At 40.0% G+C, this 16,587-nt stretch overlaps 2 protein-coding genes across 17 annotated transcripts in view; one reads left to right on the top strand and one right to left on the bottom strand.

The window, feature by feature from the left end:
• LOC109416470 (protein phosphatase 1 regulatory subunit 12B) overlaps positions 1-16,587 on the bottom strand; it is a 263,264-nt gene that overhangs the window by 24,989 nt on the left and 221,688 nt on the right. The gene's annotated exons all lie outside the window — the stretch shown is intronic.
• Positions 6,192-13,984, top strand: LOC109402579 (titin homolog). Its single transcript, XM_019675271.3, has 2 exons — positions 6,192-11,541; positions 11,614-13,984. The coding sequence occupies exons 1-2, from the start codon at positions 9,931-9,933 to the stop codon at positions 11,977-11,979; spliced, it is 1,977 nt and encodes a 658-aa protein (XP_019530816.3). The 5' UTR covers positions 6,192-9,930; the 3' UTR covers positions 11,980-13,984.

The following is a 16,587-nucleotide window of genomic DNA, read 5'->3' as shown; positions in this document are numbered from 1 at the left end:
GGAAGCAAGTGGAGCTTGCCACCACCGCGCTTTCCGTATAGGCTTTCCGAGGGGTTGCTGCAAACGTGCGAGCGAAGCGATGCGATGCGATGGTTGGTTGCGGTTTTTATTTCTGACTACGGCTCGCCGAAAATAGCCGGTATTATGGGTCTAAGAATAGAGAAATACGTCGTTAGTCGTCGGTCGCTTGCTTTATTATTGCATCGCCGGCCGCCCCAAGTGGATCGGTTGGATCTTGTTTCTGTCGTTGTTGTAAGGTGTTCTGTTTAATTTTTCGTACCTAACAACGATTCTCGCAAGACATGACGGAGGCGATTTTTTTGGGTTTTGCTTGTTGTGTGTGACTAAACGTCAGCCTCACCAGGGGCGTGTGTCAGGTTGTCAAGCTGAACATGATCAAGAACAGACTGTAGAATTTTAGAAGCCTTGAATTTACAGCTTAAAATTCAAATTTTTCATGTATGCAACGCTAACTCATAAAACCCTAGAAATCCAGGATTTGTTACTGTAGATTTCACAAAGTTGTGCATTGTCGTCGAACACTGTAACTTTAAAATTTTAAACTATAAAAGAACTCGCTTCTGATTGTGTGTAGTAGTGAGAGAAATACAACAATTGAATGAGTGCTTCCCATGTCTGCATTTGAGTAATTGGTTTTGGATAAAGTACTTTATCCAAAGAAAATCGAAAGAGATTTCCAAAGAAAATCGAAAGAGATTTCCAAAAAAAATCTTAAAGAGCTTTCCGCCGAATTTTCAATAGAATTTTCGCAGAAATGTTCAAGGAAGTTTCTAAAGGAATTACCTGGTAATTCCTTAAAACAGAAGCCGAAGAAATTCATAAAACAGTTTTCAAATAAAATGCAGAAGGATTTCCCAAAGAAAGTGCTGAATCAATTGCCAAAAAATGTCCAAAGCAGTTGTCAAAGAAATTACCGATAAAATTTCAAGGGAACTCCCTCAGAGTTTTCAAATTATACTATCTGAGAAACTCCTAAAAAATCGAAAGTTTTTGTCCTTTTGATCAACTCTGCTGAATCCTTTGTAATGATCCAGAGTGTGAGATATACGATGCTTGAACCAAACTGATAGTTCATTACAACTCTAGGGTCACGCAGTGAGTGAATTTTGAAATAAATTGTTTTCTAGATGCAAGCTTCCATTCTTCTGAGTAACATTACCATACACGGTATTTTTCTAAAAAGTCAAAAACTCGTGATATACATACGACGCACGCTATGTCCAAAGGGAAGTATTATGAAAAGTGAATGTACCTCAAATTTTTTTCGCTTGAACTGCATTTTTGGACCTCTGGATTCAGAATATGTGCGATTTAAAATCATCCATCTTGGGTTTTTTCCCCATACATTTTTATATGGGATGAAATTGACCTTAAAATGGCTTTTTTCGACATTTGTATGGAAAAATAGGAAAAAAATCAGAAATATCAAAAAACCCAAGATAAAATATATTAAGCCGCACAAATTCTGAAACTACAGGTCCAAACCTATGATCCTAGGGAATAACATTTGGGGTACATTCATTTTTCATAATATTTCCCTTTGGACATAGCGTGCGACGCACTGATCAAACTGATTGCTCATAAGAACACTAGCACTACGTATTGGGCAAGTTCTGAGTTGAATGGTTTTCTAAAAGAAAGCATTCATGCTGGTGATTCAGAACGTGAAATTTACGGTAATTAGACTGGAAGACCCTAAGGACACTAGCGCCACGTAGTGAGTGAATCTTCAACTAAATTGTTTTCTAGATAAAAGCTTTATTTCTTCTGAGCCACTTGGCAAAAGACTGTATTCTTCTACGTGATCCAGAATGCGAAATATACGTCACTTAGACGACCAACAAACTGGCAGCTCCTAAAATAACTAGCGCCACGTAAAGGGCGATTTTCAAACTCAATTGTTTTCTAACACGAAAGCTTTTATTCTTCTGAGCCACATTACCAAATGCAATATTCTTTTTAAATGGTCCAGAACACGAAATATACGACGTTTAGATATAACTGGAACACTAGCACCACGTAGTGAGCGAATCTCGAACTAAGTTGTGTTCTAGAAGAAAACTTTCATCTTCATGAGTAAGTTTGTCAAACACAGTACCCTTCTAAGCATCCCTGAACACGAGATATACACTACCCGTCATAAGTACGGACTCACAAAAAGTATTGCAACAATATTGCATCACCCTGACTCACCTCATTATCTCTAAAACTAGAACACCTACAAAAATGCCACCTTCAGAAAAGTTGTTGCTTTTGGTATTCTGAATAACTTTCCTGAAAATAGCATCTTTGTAAGTCCTCAGGTTTTGGAGATATCGAGGTGAGTCAGGGTGATGCAATATTGTTGCAATACTTTTTGTGAGTCCGTACTTATGACGGGTAGTGTATGACGTCAGGTTTAGTCTAAACTGCAAGCTCCCAAGAACACTTGCTCCACGTAGTGAGTGAATCGGGAACTAAATTGTTTTCTAAGCGAAAGTTCTTAGTATTCTGAGGAACTTTGCCGAAGACAGTATCACAGACAAACAGACGTAACACTCTTCAAAACGGCTTGACACATACATTTAACGATCAATTCAAATTTCATTTGATCGTTCCACCAGAGGCGCTAGTGTTCGATCGCTTTGACGTTTGCCATTATACACGTTGCTGAATAATGCAAACGAAAATTACAGGCGATTTGTGTAGTAGTGTGCGTGTTAGACAAACATCAAATCGAAATTCATCATGGCCGACAGTGTCTCGCGCGGTTATACCAACAGGTTGCAGTGTGCTCATGAAAAAGACACCGGACAAGATTTTTTGACGAATTTCCTCTAAGAGTTACGTCTGTTTGTCTGTGACAGTATCTTTAAAGGTGGCCAGAACGTGAGATGTACGACGCTTAGATCAAACTGGTAGCTCATTCTAACACTAGCACCACATAGTGAGTGAACTAAATGGTTTCCTATGTGTAAACTTCCATCTTTCTGAGCAACTTTGCCCAAGGCAGTATTCTTTTGAATGGTCCAGAACGCGAGATATTCCATAACTACCCGGGTAGACAAGAATATCTTAATCATATCTCAAATCAAACATATTTTGCTGTCATAGCTCGATGTAATTTTGATGTGTTATTCAAAAATCTAATGAATATCGCCCGAATAGCTCAAAGTGATATGATATCAGTCGAAATAGCAGAAAATTTCTACATAAGAACAAGTTTAGCACTCCTGCACGAAATGGAACACATACACCCATAGAGATTGCTTAATGTTAGTGAAATGCCATGTGCCCCTTTCTGAGCTGTGGAAACGCAGAACCGCATGCTCTTATTTCCATGTTATTTACAACAGCGAGCCACAGTTGAGTGGTAGGCATCGCCGCCTGTGAATCCTAAGGTGCCCTTAGGTGGGTGACTTAGCGATACTGATTTTTTTTTTTTCGATAATATTTTTTTGCCAAAGACACCGTGCAATAATTAAGTATAAGGCATCTATTAAAATCGAGCTTTTTGCTCAAAATAGTGCTGATTTGCCACTACCACCGCTATTGGTACTACCTCCACTAAGGGAGCGTTTACCCTACATAAAATTGTTCAGTAGAAATCTCTGCAGGAACAACTGGAGAAATTCTAGCACTGTAGGGATCCTAGTCGGAATTTCCAGTGGAGCCATAATAAAAATCCATGGAAAAAACTCAAGGAGAATTCCTGAAGTAATTATTTAAAAAAAAATCCTGGAGACATCCCAGGAAGAATTCCTGGAAACATTCAAGCAAATATTCCTGAAAAAAAAAAATAAAATCAGGAATCTCTGGAGAAATGGTTGAATACTATAAGATATTCCAAGAGAAATCCTTTCAAGAATTTTTGGGAGAATTATTTTTGTTGACTTAACTATTGATTCTACGCTAATATGTTCTTCTACAAAGTTTCAGGTAAAACAAAAATGAAAAAGTGTTCCATACATTGATTTTTGCTGCGACGTTTCTGGAGCGAGTTAACAGCAAGTGAATGTAAATGATTGCAAATGAATGATCCCATCCTTGCTCCTGCGCAACAAAAACCTGCCCCGTCGTGACTCTTCTGTGGCAAATGTGTTACTTGGGACTCTGCGAGCAGGAACAGTTGAAATATTGGAACTTTTTAGGAGTATCCTAGCAGGAATGACTGGAGAAATCCTAGTAGAAATTTTAAGAAGAATGACAGAACTAACCCTCTGACAGATCTTGGATAGAATGAATCTTAAAAAAACGAATCTCTTTGGGGAATCTTACAGAAATCCCTGGAGAAGCTACAGGGGAAGTCCCCGGAGGAATCATATCAACAACTTCTGAAGCAATTAGGGAAGGCTTTCCTGGATTAATCTTAGCAGATACAAAACCCAGTAAGAATTTATGAATGAATCATAGATGAGAGAAGGATCCTTGAATAAATCTCTGGAGGAACAACTTAAAGAACTACAGGATGAATCATGAGGAACTGCACTGCGAACTCCTGGGTAAATTCCCGAATTAATTCTAGAGGAATCCCAAGAAGAATTCCTGGCGGCATCATCGGATGGACAATTTTGCCTTGATGTAAAACCATGCACCACAGAGATTTCTTACTTATGGTCACACCAACACCAGTAGGAACTGCAAAAAAGAAGAAGAAGAATTCTAGAAGAAATTCTACTTATATATAAACTTACAAATTTTTGGAAAAAAAAATATTTTTATTATAAAAAATATATAAGAAAGGCTGAAAATCACTGTTGGGTAATTTGTAAATGTAAACAAACCCGATTTTTCACTATTCCCATCAATATCTACCTAACCTACTCCATTATACCTTAATCACTTTAACCTGTATTTTAAGATAAGATTTTAAGACCAATCTAAAAACGAATACTGTTTATGTAACTGCCATCAGAAGGGCCTAAGTGAAAATTTTCTCAGAAATCAGTTAGGCTTTTTTGTAAATTTAGGACATTTTTCGCATTTTTTATTAATTTTGAATAGATATTCAAATTTCCTTGAGCTATTGATAAAAATAAATTCAACATAATTTAAATTAACTAAAATTAAAGAAAAATAAAAAGGGCATAACTGAAACACTCAACGATAAAAGGGCCCAACTGCTAGGACCTAACTGAAAAAGTATTCCCCATCATTGTCCTTATTTCCTTCCTTTTTCCCTCAGATAGATGATGAAATAGGTTATTATCACGGCGATAGCACAAATGTCCCAAATGGAGGATTACGTGCCTCTGGAGCCGGCCTTCTGATACCTGATATCTGATAACTGAAAAATGACCCAGTAAACCACAGATCGTAATAGGAAGTGCATTCAAAATTGTATATCGCTCTGTCAGAAATCAAAATCGTAAAAACCGTTGGATGCTGTGATAAAAAATGTCAAGTCCAATCGTATATAAATCGTAACTGCGATTTGTTTTGGAGTAAGTTTGTTGTGTATAAAGCAAGTCATAAATCGCGCTAATTGAAGTCGTCACTGTTTGCACACGCTTACAAGTCATATATAATGTTAGTAAAGCTTGGTTGGGAATCGTAATGACTTACGGCCAATTTCTTCACCTCGGCTTAACCGGTAAGCCAGGCTTACCCATACAGTTAAACCTGGCTTAACGCTTAAGCCAGGGTGAAGAAATCGGCCCTTAATGAATTTTGACACCGCGACGATGCAAAATGAAAAAAAAGCAACCCACTTGCCTTGCTCATCACCGCCTGGCCGTTGATTATGTTTTGGGACTGGAAACATTCGGTTTGCCAATAATGATATTCGGGCAATCTTTGGGGGTGTTCATAGTTACCGAAGCAAGACATTTGTCTCACAATAGAGCTTGCTGACGTTTATTCACCTCTCTCTTTCAAGCATGCAGGCGGGATAGGATTTGTTTTCATCGGGAAACCTTTCCTGATGACAACAAATCCTATTCCGCCTGCATGTTTGAAAGAGAAAGGTGAATAAACGTCAGCAAGCTCTATTATTCCTACATGAGCAGGAAACTTTTCCCGCGACGACGACGACGACAACGACGTCGACGACGACGTCGTCGTCGAAACGTACACACGATGCGGAACTGATGTTGTAAACAAATCATGTCGTAATTGAGAACTCATCATTAGGTATACTATATATCAGTACAGCATTGTAATAAATGAAATCGCAATGATTTAGGAAAAATTGCAGCCCATTCTTCATACCTGCACTCATGTAGGAAGGCAAAGGCAAGTTTCATAGGTGGTTTAGAAAGCTTTAGCTTATATTGGCCAAAATTTGTGCTCTTCTCAAGGCAGATCAGTTAGTACAATGGTATGGGCTTAGACTCACAATCTCGAGGTGCCGTGTTCTAGGCTTGGTGTCAACTTTTTTTTTATTGCTGGTTTCGGACATCGTATTACATATCAACCGAAGTCGTATTTTATTATTTCGATCGATTATTCGGGACATCGTAATGATGATCATATGAAATCGCGAAATATCGTCTGAAGTATGTATATGGCCTCCACTTTGGTACGTATATAGCAGTTTTGTGCAGTATATACGATTGAATTGGTTCTTATATAGTAGTGTATAACACAAATTATACAGACCAAAATGTTTACTGGGGATTCATAAAAGGGCCTCACTGGTAGGGCCTAACTGATTATGATATTCGTAAAAGGCCAATCTACCGCGCATGTTCAAAAACGTTTTTTTTAGAATTCTGCTATAATGCCCAACATTATAAAGCAGACCTCCATGTGTGTCAATGGATGAAATAAAACACTGAGAAATGTCTTTCGTTTTTGAATAGGATCAACCAATATGGAAGGAAAGATAGGCACTTTTCAAATGTTACGCTAGGTTCTATTTCCCCAGCTAACACGGAATCTTATATGATGTTGGATAGGATGCTAAAGTGGAGGCCATATGCGTACATGCTTCCATTTAACCACGTTTAAAGTGTACAGAGGCTAAACATGTCTAAAGGTCCTATTTGCAGAAGAGAGGCTCTCTTTCCCTCTCTTTCGTTAATATCTCAGCTGTTTATTTGTTTCATGATTGTCTCCTTGCATTGAACGATGATGAAAACAATGGTATTTTGATTTGTGCTGTAAAAATAGTTGAAAGTATACCATTATATTGCAATAATTGAAAGAGAAAGTGAACAAAGAGAGCTTCTCAAATGCAGATAGGACCTATTGAAATGTTTGGCCTGTGTACGCATATCGCCTCCACTTTAGCATCCTATTCAACATTCGTGCGATCGTGTGTTGGCTGGGTCGGGCATCCGTAGAGCAATTCAAGGTTGCACATGGGTTTGGTGAGCTATTCTATGCTATTTCTTGCTTTCTTACAATATTTCTCAAGTTTGTGCAAAACTTTCTACTGCAAATTTGTAGATATTTTTTTTTTTTTTCATTTTTCTAACAAACGTGCATCGACAATCGCATTTGAAACTTTGCTATGCATTTCAAGTCGTACTTGATCAGTTTGATTGTAAACATCGGAATTGCATCGAACGCAATTTGATTTCATTTCTCTTGGATCATGAGGAAAACCATTTCAGAAACTTCAAACGAATTTGTGGGAATATTTTTTTATGATATTTATAAACCATGTTGATAGAGCACCCCTGTGTCTAGTAGCAAGCGGGTGTATGACTTTTTTCACGCGTGACAACTCATTTTCATCTCGTAAGAAACAACAGTCGAGTGGCGGGGATGGTAAACGGGGAAATCTCTGGAATATATCACCATCCAATATGGGAAGCGAGACCACACACCGACCGCCGCCACCACGGAAGAGAAATATGGATGAACCGTGAAATTAACCAAATGCTCTCTTGGTCAACGTCGTCATCGTGGCAAATATTTATCTTTTTTTCTCACGCGGAATTAGTTTTCATCGGATCGTGTACGGGGTCCTGCCCAGAGCGGGCAAAGGTGATGGCCACATGTTTAACATCGACTCGTAAGAAGAAGGTTTCCATTCGCGAATAAGATGATAGACTTTTGAACACCCAAAACATGACTTCCAGACTGCTGTTAGAATTCTAACAAGTCATGTAAATAAATTTATATTTTAAGTTTTAAAAATCTTGAATTCTATGTTTTTTTAACGTTTTCAAATAACGAATATTTTTGTTGATTGATGGCGAAAACAAGCAAAGATCACCTTGAAAGTTTGCAAACACCATTGTAGCGGTCGCCATCATCAGTCGGTCCCAAAAGACACAATGACTTGGTTGTGTATTTTTACACCAAAAGTGTAATCCGATCCAGCTGTGACGCTTCTGGCTGATGGTTGAACAATCAACAGTCGTCACAGTCCGCGTCAAGTGTGAAGCTCAAATTCTAGCTGTAGTTAGCCTCTGTTGAGCTCTGATGGCTAATGGATCTGCAGTACTACATGGTGAGGTACACTGAGAGAGGTGTCAGAGTTTCCTTATTTGAGAGCTTGTAAATTGATTTGCAAATGCCTGGTATGGGTATAGTCAATGATTTTCTGTGTGTATCATGTTTATTCTTTTATTGAAACTTTCACAGCTACGATTTCAGCGGTTATCGCTGCGTGTTGCATTGCAATAAGTTCACATATTTGCGCATTCTGCGTAACAAGATTCACAGGACGTACATTGTTTGGTGAGTTCGTTCCATGGAGTTGTTATTATTTCGAAATCAACCCGAGCTTGATTGACCGCTCGTAGATGCTACTCCATTCTTGCCAGATCAGCTACACTCATACAGCAGGTGGTTCGCCTTTCCCCTTCTGCTCTCAATAAAAGAGTTTAGCTAAAAAATCTGCATGGAATTCGTTCAGGTAATTCCTTACAGTTTTTCACAGGAAGCCTCTCTCTTTTTCTTTCCTCGATAACAAATCCATCATATACACCGGTAAAACTTCTCTAGAACCTGAAGAATGGGTTTGTCATGCAAAACTGCCAAAATACAGAGTACCTGTGCCGAAGATGTCTTAGAATTTACCTAGTACATATATGAATGTAGAAGGCATGTTGGATTCTTATTAGATTGAAAACCTAAAAATTCAAACATCCAATTGTACATTTCATCTCCAGATTGTACCACTACATACAAAAGTTAATCCAGATCATTTTTTTCTTACAAAAACATCAAAACTTCTAGTATTAAATTCAAAGTGTAGAACTCATTAATTTGTTTCAGTTAATCAGCATGAGGAATGATTCAGAATTGATTATGGGCTATGATGATATTTAGACATGGAACGAGCTCACCAATGCTCAGGCCATTCTCGCGTATCGTTTGTAGTCCCAGCGCTGGTTAGCGTTGGATCTGGCAATTCATTTTTCCCATGAATCAACTGTTAAATTCGAATTGGCCGTACGCTTCGTATTCCCCCATTGATGCATGATTCATGTATCCAAAGAAAAAGAAATATAGGAAGTGGCCATGTACAACAGTTTCTAAGTAGAATTTTTGGAATTATGTCGAAAAGACTTGAGCAGCGTCCTTGAATGACGTACTATTTTAGGGGGTAGGAGAGAGTATCTGTATGTATTAGGTATGGGAAAATATGCTACGAGTGGGAGGGGATATTTGAAATCAGCCAAAAAATACAAAATCTTTTATGGATGCCCCTTATGTGGTTTCTCAAGCAAACGATTCACATACATCGAGAAACATAAAAAAGTAGTGGTTTCAGATTGCTGTTTAAGAAAATAGGAGAATGGCAATTACAAAACGGTCAGCTTGCCTACAACTTCGTACCTACGATTTTGAGTAAATACATCATGTCTGCATGAAAAATCTACCTGCATTATATACCTAGCTAATAAATCGAGATTTTTCCCCTAACATCTGATATTGTACCTTAGATCTATTTCACCATTCTACTGGAGCAGACGTTCCTTGGATTAGTGCAAAAATCGTTTTTGTGTTCATCTCATCAGTGACATCAGCATGTCTAGTGAAGATTCGTTTGTGATCCTTGGATCTACCTTTACTTCTTCCACAGAGGGAAGTTTCCAGAATGTTTCCGGCGTGTCCAACTACGGCAGCGCGATCAACCAAGATGAAACAGCGCAGGCATCATCCACACCAACACGGTGCTCATCCAACGTACGCGAACCGAGTTCGTCGGGAACGAGCGGAACCAGATCCAGCCTGTTCCAGGCCTTTCCAAGTCTGGTGCATTTGTCGATTCCGGCAGATGCGGTTTGCGAACTCGAGCGTATAATGGACGAACACAGTCAGATGAAGACAAGCCAGACTCAAGACGGGAAACAGGATGGGTTGCCAAGAGTTGTACCCGTGGTGGAGTGCCAGCCAAGTACTTCGAAAGGGCTGACCGCTGCGAATGTGCGTCCTGGTGTACCTGCGATTGTCATCACCAGCGACACCAGTGTAAGCGAAGCAGATGATTCGCTGTTTGAGGATACCAGGAACACGTCCAATCCGTTTTATTATCGCTTGACAGCCGAAGAGCTCCGCAAGCGTAGTGCTGTAAAAGACGGACATCGGCAGGAGGCATCACTCGAAAGTAATCCCAGCAATGTGACGAATCGAGAAGAAACGACTTCTGAGCCGCGGTCAAAGGATTTGCAACGTTCGCAATCATTGGAAGAACCAGCTCAGGCATCTTCAACGCCCTACAGCGCTTCCAACAATTGTAGCGTGGAGACAACGAATGAGGCAGATCTGGCTATGAACGTTTCTGAAAGCACCAATCTGAAAGAACATGATTCGTTGTTCGATGTGCAGCGTGAGCTGGTTGCAATACTAGAAGCGGGAAACGAAAAGCTCAAGCATGTCATTGCAACGGAGAGACAGGCAATGCAGACTCTGGAGCAGAAGACTGCACGGAAAGAAATGGAGTGTGCCAAGGCGACGGAAAGCATCGATCTAGAAGAACACCACGAGGCAATTGCAATACTACAAGAGGGAAACGAAATGCTCAAGCAAGTTATTGCAGCTGAGGAACAGGCAATGCAGACACTGGAGCAGAAGACTGCGCTGTCACCGAAAGAAAGCTACGATCGAAAAGATCAAAATGATACGAGAGGCTATCAACGCGAGACAAATTCAAATCTACAAGCGGAAATCGAGAACCTCAAGCAAGTGGTTGCCGCATCTACAACACCTGGCAGCGTCTCCAACATCAGTAGCGTGGAGGCAACGAATGAGGCAGAGTTGACTACAGATCCGTGGTTTTCAGTTAGGAATATTCCTCAACCCGTCAAGACGATGGAAGGTACCGATCGAAAAGAACGTGATGATAACGATCAGCGCGAAGCGATTGCAAGACTACAAGCGGAAAACGAAAAGTTCAGGCAAGCCGTCGCCGAAGTGAAGATGCAAGCGATGCAAACCATTGAGCAGAAGATTGCGTTGGCAAACACGCTGAAAGAAATAAAGGAAGCTGTTCAGACTGAACGAAGTGCCAGTCTGGCGGTGATTGACGAGCTGAACAAACGAGTTTCCGATAGGGAGTCCATCATAAGAAACCAGGCGCGATTGATGGAGCACTCGGAGCGCAAAATCCACGAAAAGGACAAAGAGTGCGAGGATAAGGTAAGATTTCGAATTGTTTTCTTTTTGTTTGTCGAAACTAGTTGTCTTAACTCATTTTTTCATCCGATTTAGATTAAAATTTACCTGGACGAGGTATCGCGTCTGAAAGCTGAACTGTGCGCCTTGAAAGAGTTGGCCGTCAAGAATCGTGACACAATCGAACAACAAGCAAGGGAGATCGAAGCGAAGGACGTTTTACTGGTGACCAGTGTCGACAAGTGGAAATCACTCACGGAACAGGTTGATCTAATGAGGGAAAAGATCAATCAAGCTGCTGAAAGTGCACCGGAGGATGTCCCCTCGAGTCCAGAGGGACAAAGCACCGATGTGGTTTCGGATATCGTCTGCCCGATTTGCAACGAACACAGACAGACATGGACGGATATGAAAAAGCACATTGAGGTTTGCGTCGGTGCAGATCAATTGGACGTGATGTAATGCAATAGAATATCAATAAACAGATACTTCTCGTTTCCAACAAGCATGGAAAACACTCACTCAATAATTGCGGTTTGTTCTTCTCACTCACGTCACACAGTCAGTAGCGAGTTCGTCTCGCTCTCTCAGTTCTCTTCAAGTATTTCTAAGCGCTAGCTTGATCGGCTTTCCAATCAATCTTGAACGCCTATTCACAAATTGTAGGTCATGCCTTAAATAATGACTGTCTTTACAAAACGTAGCGAAACTACGAGAATTTCTGTGTATTTTAGAAGAGATTTTAAAGCTTTACATTTGATGATATTAAAGTGTAGTTTTCGTAAAACGAAAGAAGGGAAAACTTAAAAATTCTAAAAAGCTCACTAAATCATATACTATTGTAAACCTCTCAGTTATCCACTGATTTAACATTGGCTCACTCTCAAGTCACATTTTTATGATTACCTGAATCATTATCATAAATAATTAGCTTTAGAAATTGTCAGAGTTTTGCATTGTTGATCGAAATAGTAAAACTAACAATACTGTATTGTTGAAATAACTGCTATATGAGTTATTTATAATTTTATGTCAAAACTTTTATTGTTCCTAATTCAAAACCTCAGTTCATCATTCATATCCGAAAACACTCACATCAGACGCTTCAGAAGGGGCTCACACGCATCACCTGTGCATTGCTGTATGCGGTTAAGGTCATCAAACGCACCTCCAGCCGTTCGTTCGCAACTATCAATCAATCATCGCAGTCACACAATCGCCCAGCCCAGCAGAGATTGATCAATTAACATTTTCGCAGTTTGCGCGCGCGGATTGCTACTTGACTTCACATATTTTTTTTCCTACCGTATAAAGACATTTTGTTTGATCAGCATCAGGACTAGGAGGGTGCTGATTGCTACATCTTGCCTTTTCGATGAGGGAGGTCACTCAAACACAGTAGATATCTTCTTAGTACAACAAACAGTAGCTGTTTCGAAGCCAGATATGGCGTTGGCATTTGAAATGATACGACTCGCCTATTACAGGTGAGCTGCTGGCTGCTGTAACGCATATGGCACTGGTCGGTCTCCATGGGAACCCTTATTCACTACTAAGAGAGAATGCACAAGACCGCAACGACACTATTCTGCCGGATCCAAACTTGGACGTGTACAGTAGTGGACGAAATAAAGGATACTGCAGATGAAATACAAACAAAAAAATCATAATCATCGTTCCAAATAATTGGAATGTTTTTAAAACACATAATTTGAAGTCGAAATAGTTTTGAGGAGGTTCTAAATAAATCGCCATAAAACCTATTCTGTACGATACAATTAGAATGTTTTTCCTGTAAAATAAAAATAACCTGTAAAACAAATCTATAGTTTGCCTCCCAAGCAAAAAAAAATCAAGTCCTATTAGTTTTGGGTAGGTTCTGAATACAGCTACAAAACCTCATCCAATCTTCTTTGGTTTTATGATGACTTTCCTCGAAACTATAAGGCTTGAAGCCTTGATTCTTGTAAAAAATTGAACTGCAATAACGTGGAATGATCCAAATCGTATCTGCATCCAAGCGTTAGCGTTAGCATAGCTGCATCCAACTGCAAAAACTGAATTTTCGACTTTACTTAAGAAAAACATGATACCTACTTTTAAAATTAATAGATTTTTCATTTTGGACAAAATTGCAGGAAGTGATACATTTTGTCGAATTAGAGTTCGAAATATTAAAAAAAAAAGTTTTCAGAACTATTTTAAGATTTTTTTGTACTCTATTTGAAACAACTACAATAAATCTCAGAAAACTGGGTTGATTTTGAAGCTACATACATTTTGTACAGGATGAAAAAGTTCTGAAAAACTTAGATCCAATGATTTTCTCATGCTATTTATTAAACCAAAATATCTCCATAGATCATTTTTTGAATCATTTCGTACAGAAAATCAAATCAACGCATCCTTTATTCCGTCTACTACTTCAGCTAAATCATCGCCCGTTTAGCCCAGGTCCTATCACCAAACGCACCTCAAAGGTGCGTGCGAGTTGTATCGATGCCGTTTTCCGAGCGGCTGCTTGGTTTGGACGGCTTGCCTCACAAATACGGTAAATAAGTCACTTTCAAAGAACGCACGAAATGGCAATTGAACCGCACGATCACGACTATGATGATGGAGATGCCACACGCGGGAGGAGATCGTCCGATGATCTTACACGTAACTCGTCTGCGCGTAGACTGACTGGCCGTACGGAACGCTGTTTTGGGTGGATTTCAGCGGAGATTTGCGCGCTGCGCGTGTTCTTGACTCTAGGGTATGGCGGGGAAAAATCCACTAGTCATAGAGTTCCTTTTGCTGTTGCATCGGGCTAACATTCTCAGATGGAAAAGATGAATGGTCACAAAACCAAAATTGAACTATTTAGGTTCTATAACGGTTTTCAGAACCATTTCAAACCTAATTGGACTTAAGATTGTTGCTTAAACTTAGTCTTTGATAGCGTCCATTAAACCATCTCCGATGAAAACGTGGTCATGGTTTTAAAAACCGAAATGAAACCGAAACAGTTTTATCAGATTTTATGGTGATTATCGTTAACCCTATTTTCCTTACTTTTCAGTCAAAAAACCTATAAGAGATTCTTAGAACCATCTTAAAACCCATAAAATGTGTTCGGTTTTATGACGCTTCCTTAAGACTTATTTGTCATCTATATGTTGATTGGGTTGTCATTGGGCTGGGAAAATGTATTTATATCTCATCGATTCAATCACGTTTCAAAAGTTTCACACTTTCCCAGCAACCATATGTTGACCAGTCAGATGGTTTTGTGGAGGTTCTAGAAAACCATCATAAAAACCTAACTAAGCAAATAATTCTTGGTTTTATCATGATTTTGTGGATCTTTTCAAATCATTTTGAAATAGGTTTGTTCTTATTTTCTGTCTGTTCTCTGTCAAAACAAATGATTCACTTTCGAAAGAATTTTCATGAATACGACTACAGGAGTCTCTTAAAACTATTGTGGAAAATCAATTATTCTTGCGTAAAGTGTAGTTTTTCACACTGTGTCTTTTTTAGAGGGATTAACCAAAGCTCTTGGAAGAGTATTTGCACCTGACGGAAGTAACAATAAAACCAAAAATTACAATGTTTTACTAAAACTGTTTTAAAACCAGGTAGAGTCTGATTCGAGTATCCGAACGCTCTTTCACCCCAATGTACTCTAATAAATGGGATACGGCTAGGAAAAGAGAGCGAACGAGCGAGAGTAATAAAGGTGCACACAAACCGGGCCGCTGGCTAAGCTCATGTGTTTTTCCAAGCCGATAAATATTGGGAATGGTGAGTTTTCCCTGCCGTGTGATCGTGTGAATTTGGTGAGTGAGCGCAGCAGACGTTCTGAGAAGACGGCCGTTTCTCACGAAGACTGCTTGCCGTCGTCTGGCTGGCGGATTGCCTGACGGACGACGACGACGACGCCGACAAGATTAACGATGACAGTTGTGCGAATTTCCGCGAATGCGTGAGATTCTCGAACTGTTTCAGGAGAAAGGTGTTGTTTGATTATCCACGAAATGTGCGGTAATGGCATAGATATGATAATAAGTTCGAAGATTTCCCCAGGAATTCCTTTGAAGATTTCTTAGGAGAATCCTTCAGGGCTTTTAGGAGCTATCCCAAGTATTCCATCAGGGATTCTTTCATGGATTCATTAACCGATTCCTCAAGCAATTCCTCCAGATATTCCTTTAGCTAGTCCTCCAGGAATTCCTTCTGCAGAGATTCCTTCAGGAATTTCTCTATGAATTCATTTAGGGATTGCTCCATGAAATTCTTCGGGGATTCCATCAGGAGTTCTTCCAGAGATTCCTTCAGGAATTCCTCCGGGGATTCCTTCAGGAATTCATCGAAGGATTCTTTCAGGAATTCCCCCAGGGATTTCTCTATAAATTCATCAGGGATTGCTTCAAGAATTTCTTCGAGGATTCCTTTAGGAGTTCTTCCAGAGATTCCTTCAGGAATTCCTCCGGAGATTCCTTCAGGAATTCCTCCGGAGATTACTTCAGGAATTCCTCCGGAGATTACTTCAGGAATTCCTCGGGAAATCCTTCAGGAATTCATCGGGGGATTCCTTTAGGAATTCCTCGGGAGATTCTTTCAGGAGTTCCTCGGGGGATTCCTTCAGGGATTCCTCGGGGGATTCCTTCAGGAATTCCTCGGGGTATTCCTTCAGGAATTCCTCGGGGGATTCCTTCAGGAATTCCTCGGAGGATTCCTTCAGGAATTTCTCGGAGGATTCCTTCAGGAATTCCTCGGAGGATTCTTTCAGGAATTCCTCGGGGGATTCCTTCAGGAAATCCCTGTGAATTCCTCCAGGAATTCATCCGGGGATTCCTCCAGGAATTCCTCCGGGGATTCCTCCAGGAATTCCTCCGGAGATTCCTCCACGAATTCCTCCGAGGATTCCTCCAGGAATTTCTTCGAGGATTCCTCTAGGAATTCCTCCAAAAATTCCTTCAGGGATTCCCCCAGGAATTCCTTCAGGGATTCCCCCAGGAATTCCTTCAGGGATTCCTCCGAAAATTCCTTCAGGGATTCCTCCAGGAATTCCTTCAGAGATTC

The sequence above is a fragment of the Aedes albopictus genome, chromosome 2 (genome assembly GCF_035046485.1).
Source record: "Aedes albopictus strain Foshan chromosome 2, AalbF5, whole genome shotgun sequence".
In the NCBI taxonomy this organism is placed as follows: domain Eukaryota; kingdom Metazoa; phylum Arthropoda; class Insecta; order Diptera; family Culicidae; genus Aedes; species Aedes albopictus.
The sequence above is the reverse complement of the archived record's forward strand: the minus strand, read 5'-3'. Positions and strand labels throughout refer to the sequence as shown.

Coding starts and splice junctions, on each gene's coding strand:
- LOC109402579 (XM_019675271.3), top strand. CDS start 9,931: ATGTCTAGTGAAGATTCGTTTGTGATCCTTGGATCTACCTTTACTTCT. Junction 11,542..11,613: donor ACAAAGAGTGCGAGGATAAG/GTAAGATTTCGA, acceptor CATCCGATTTAG/ATTAAAATTTACCTGGACGA.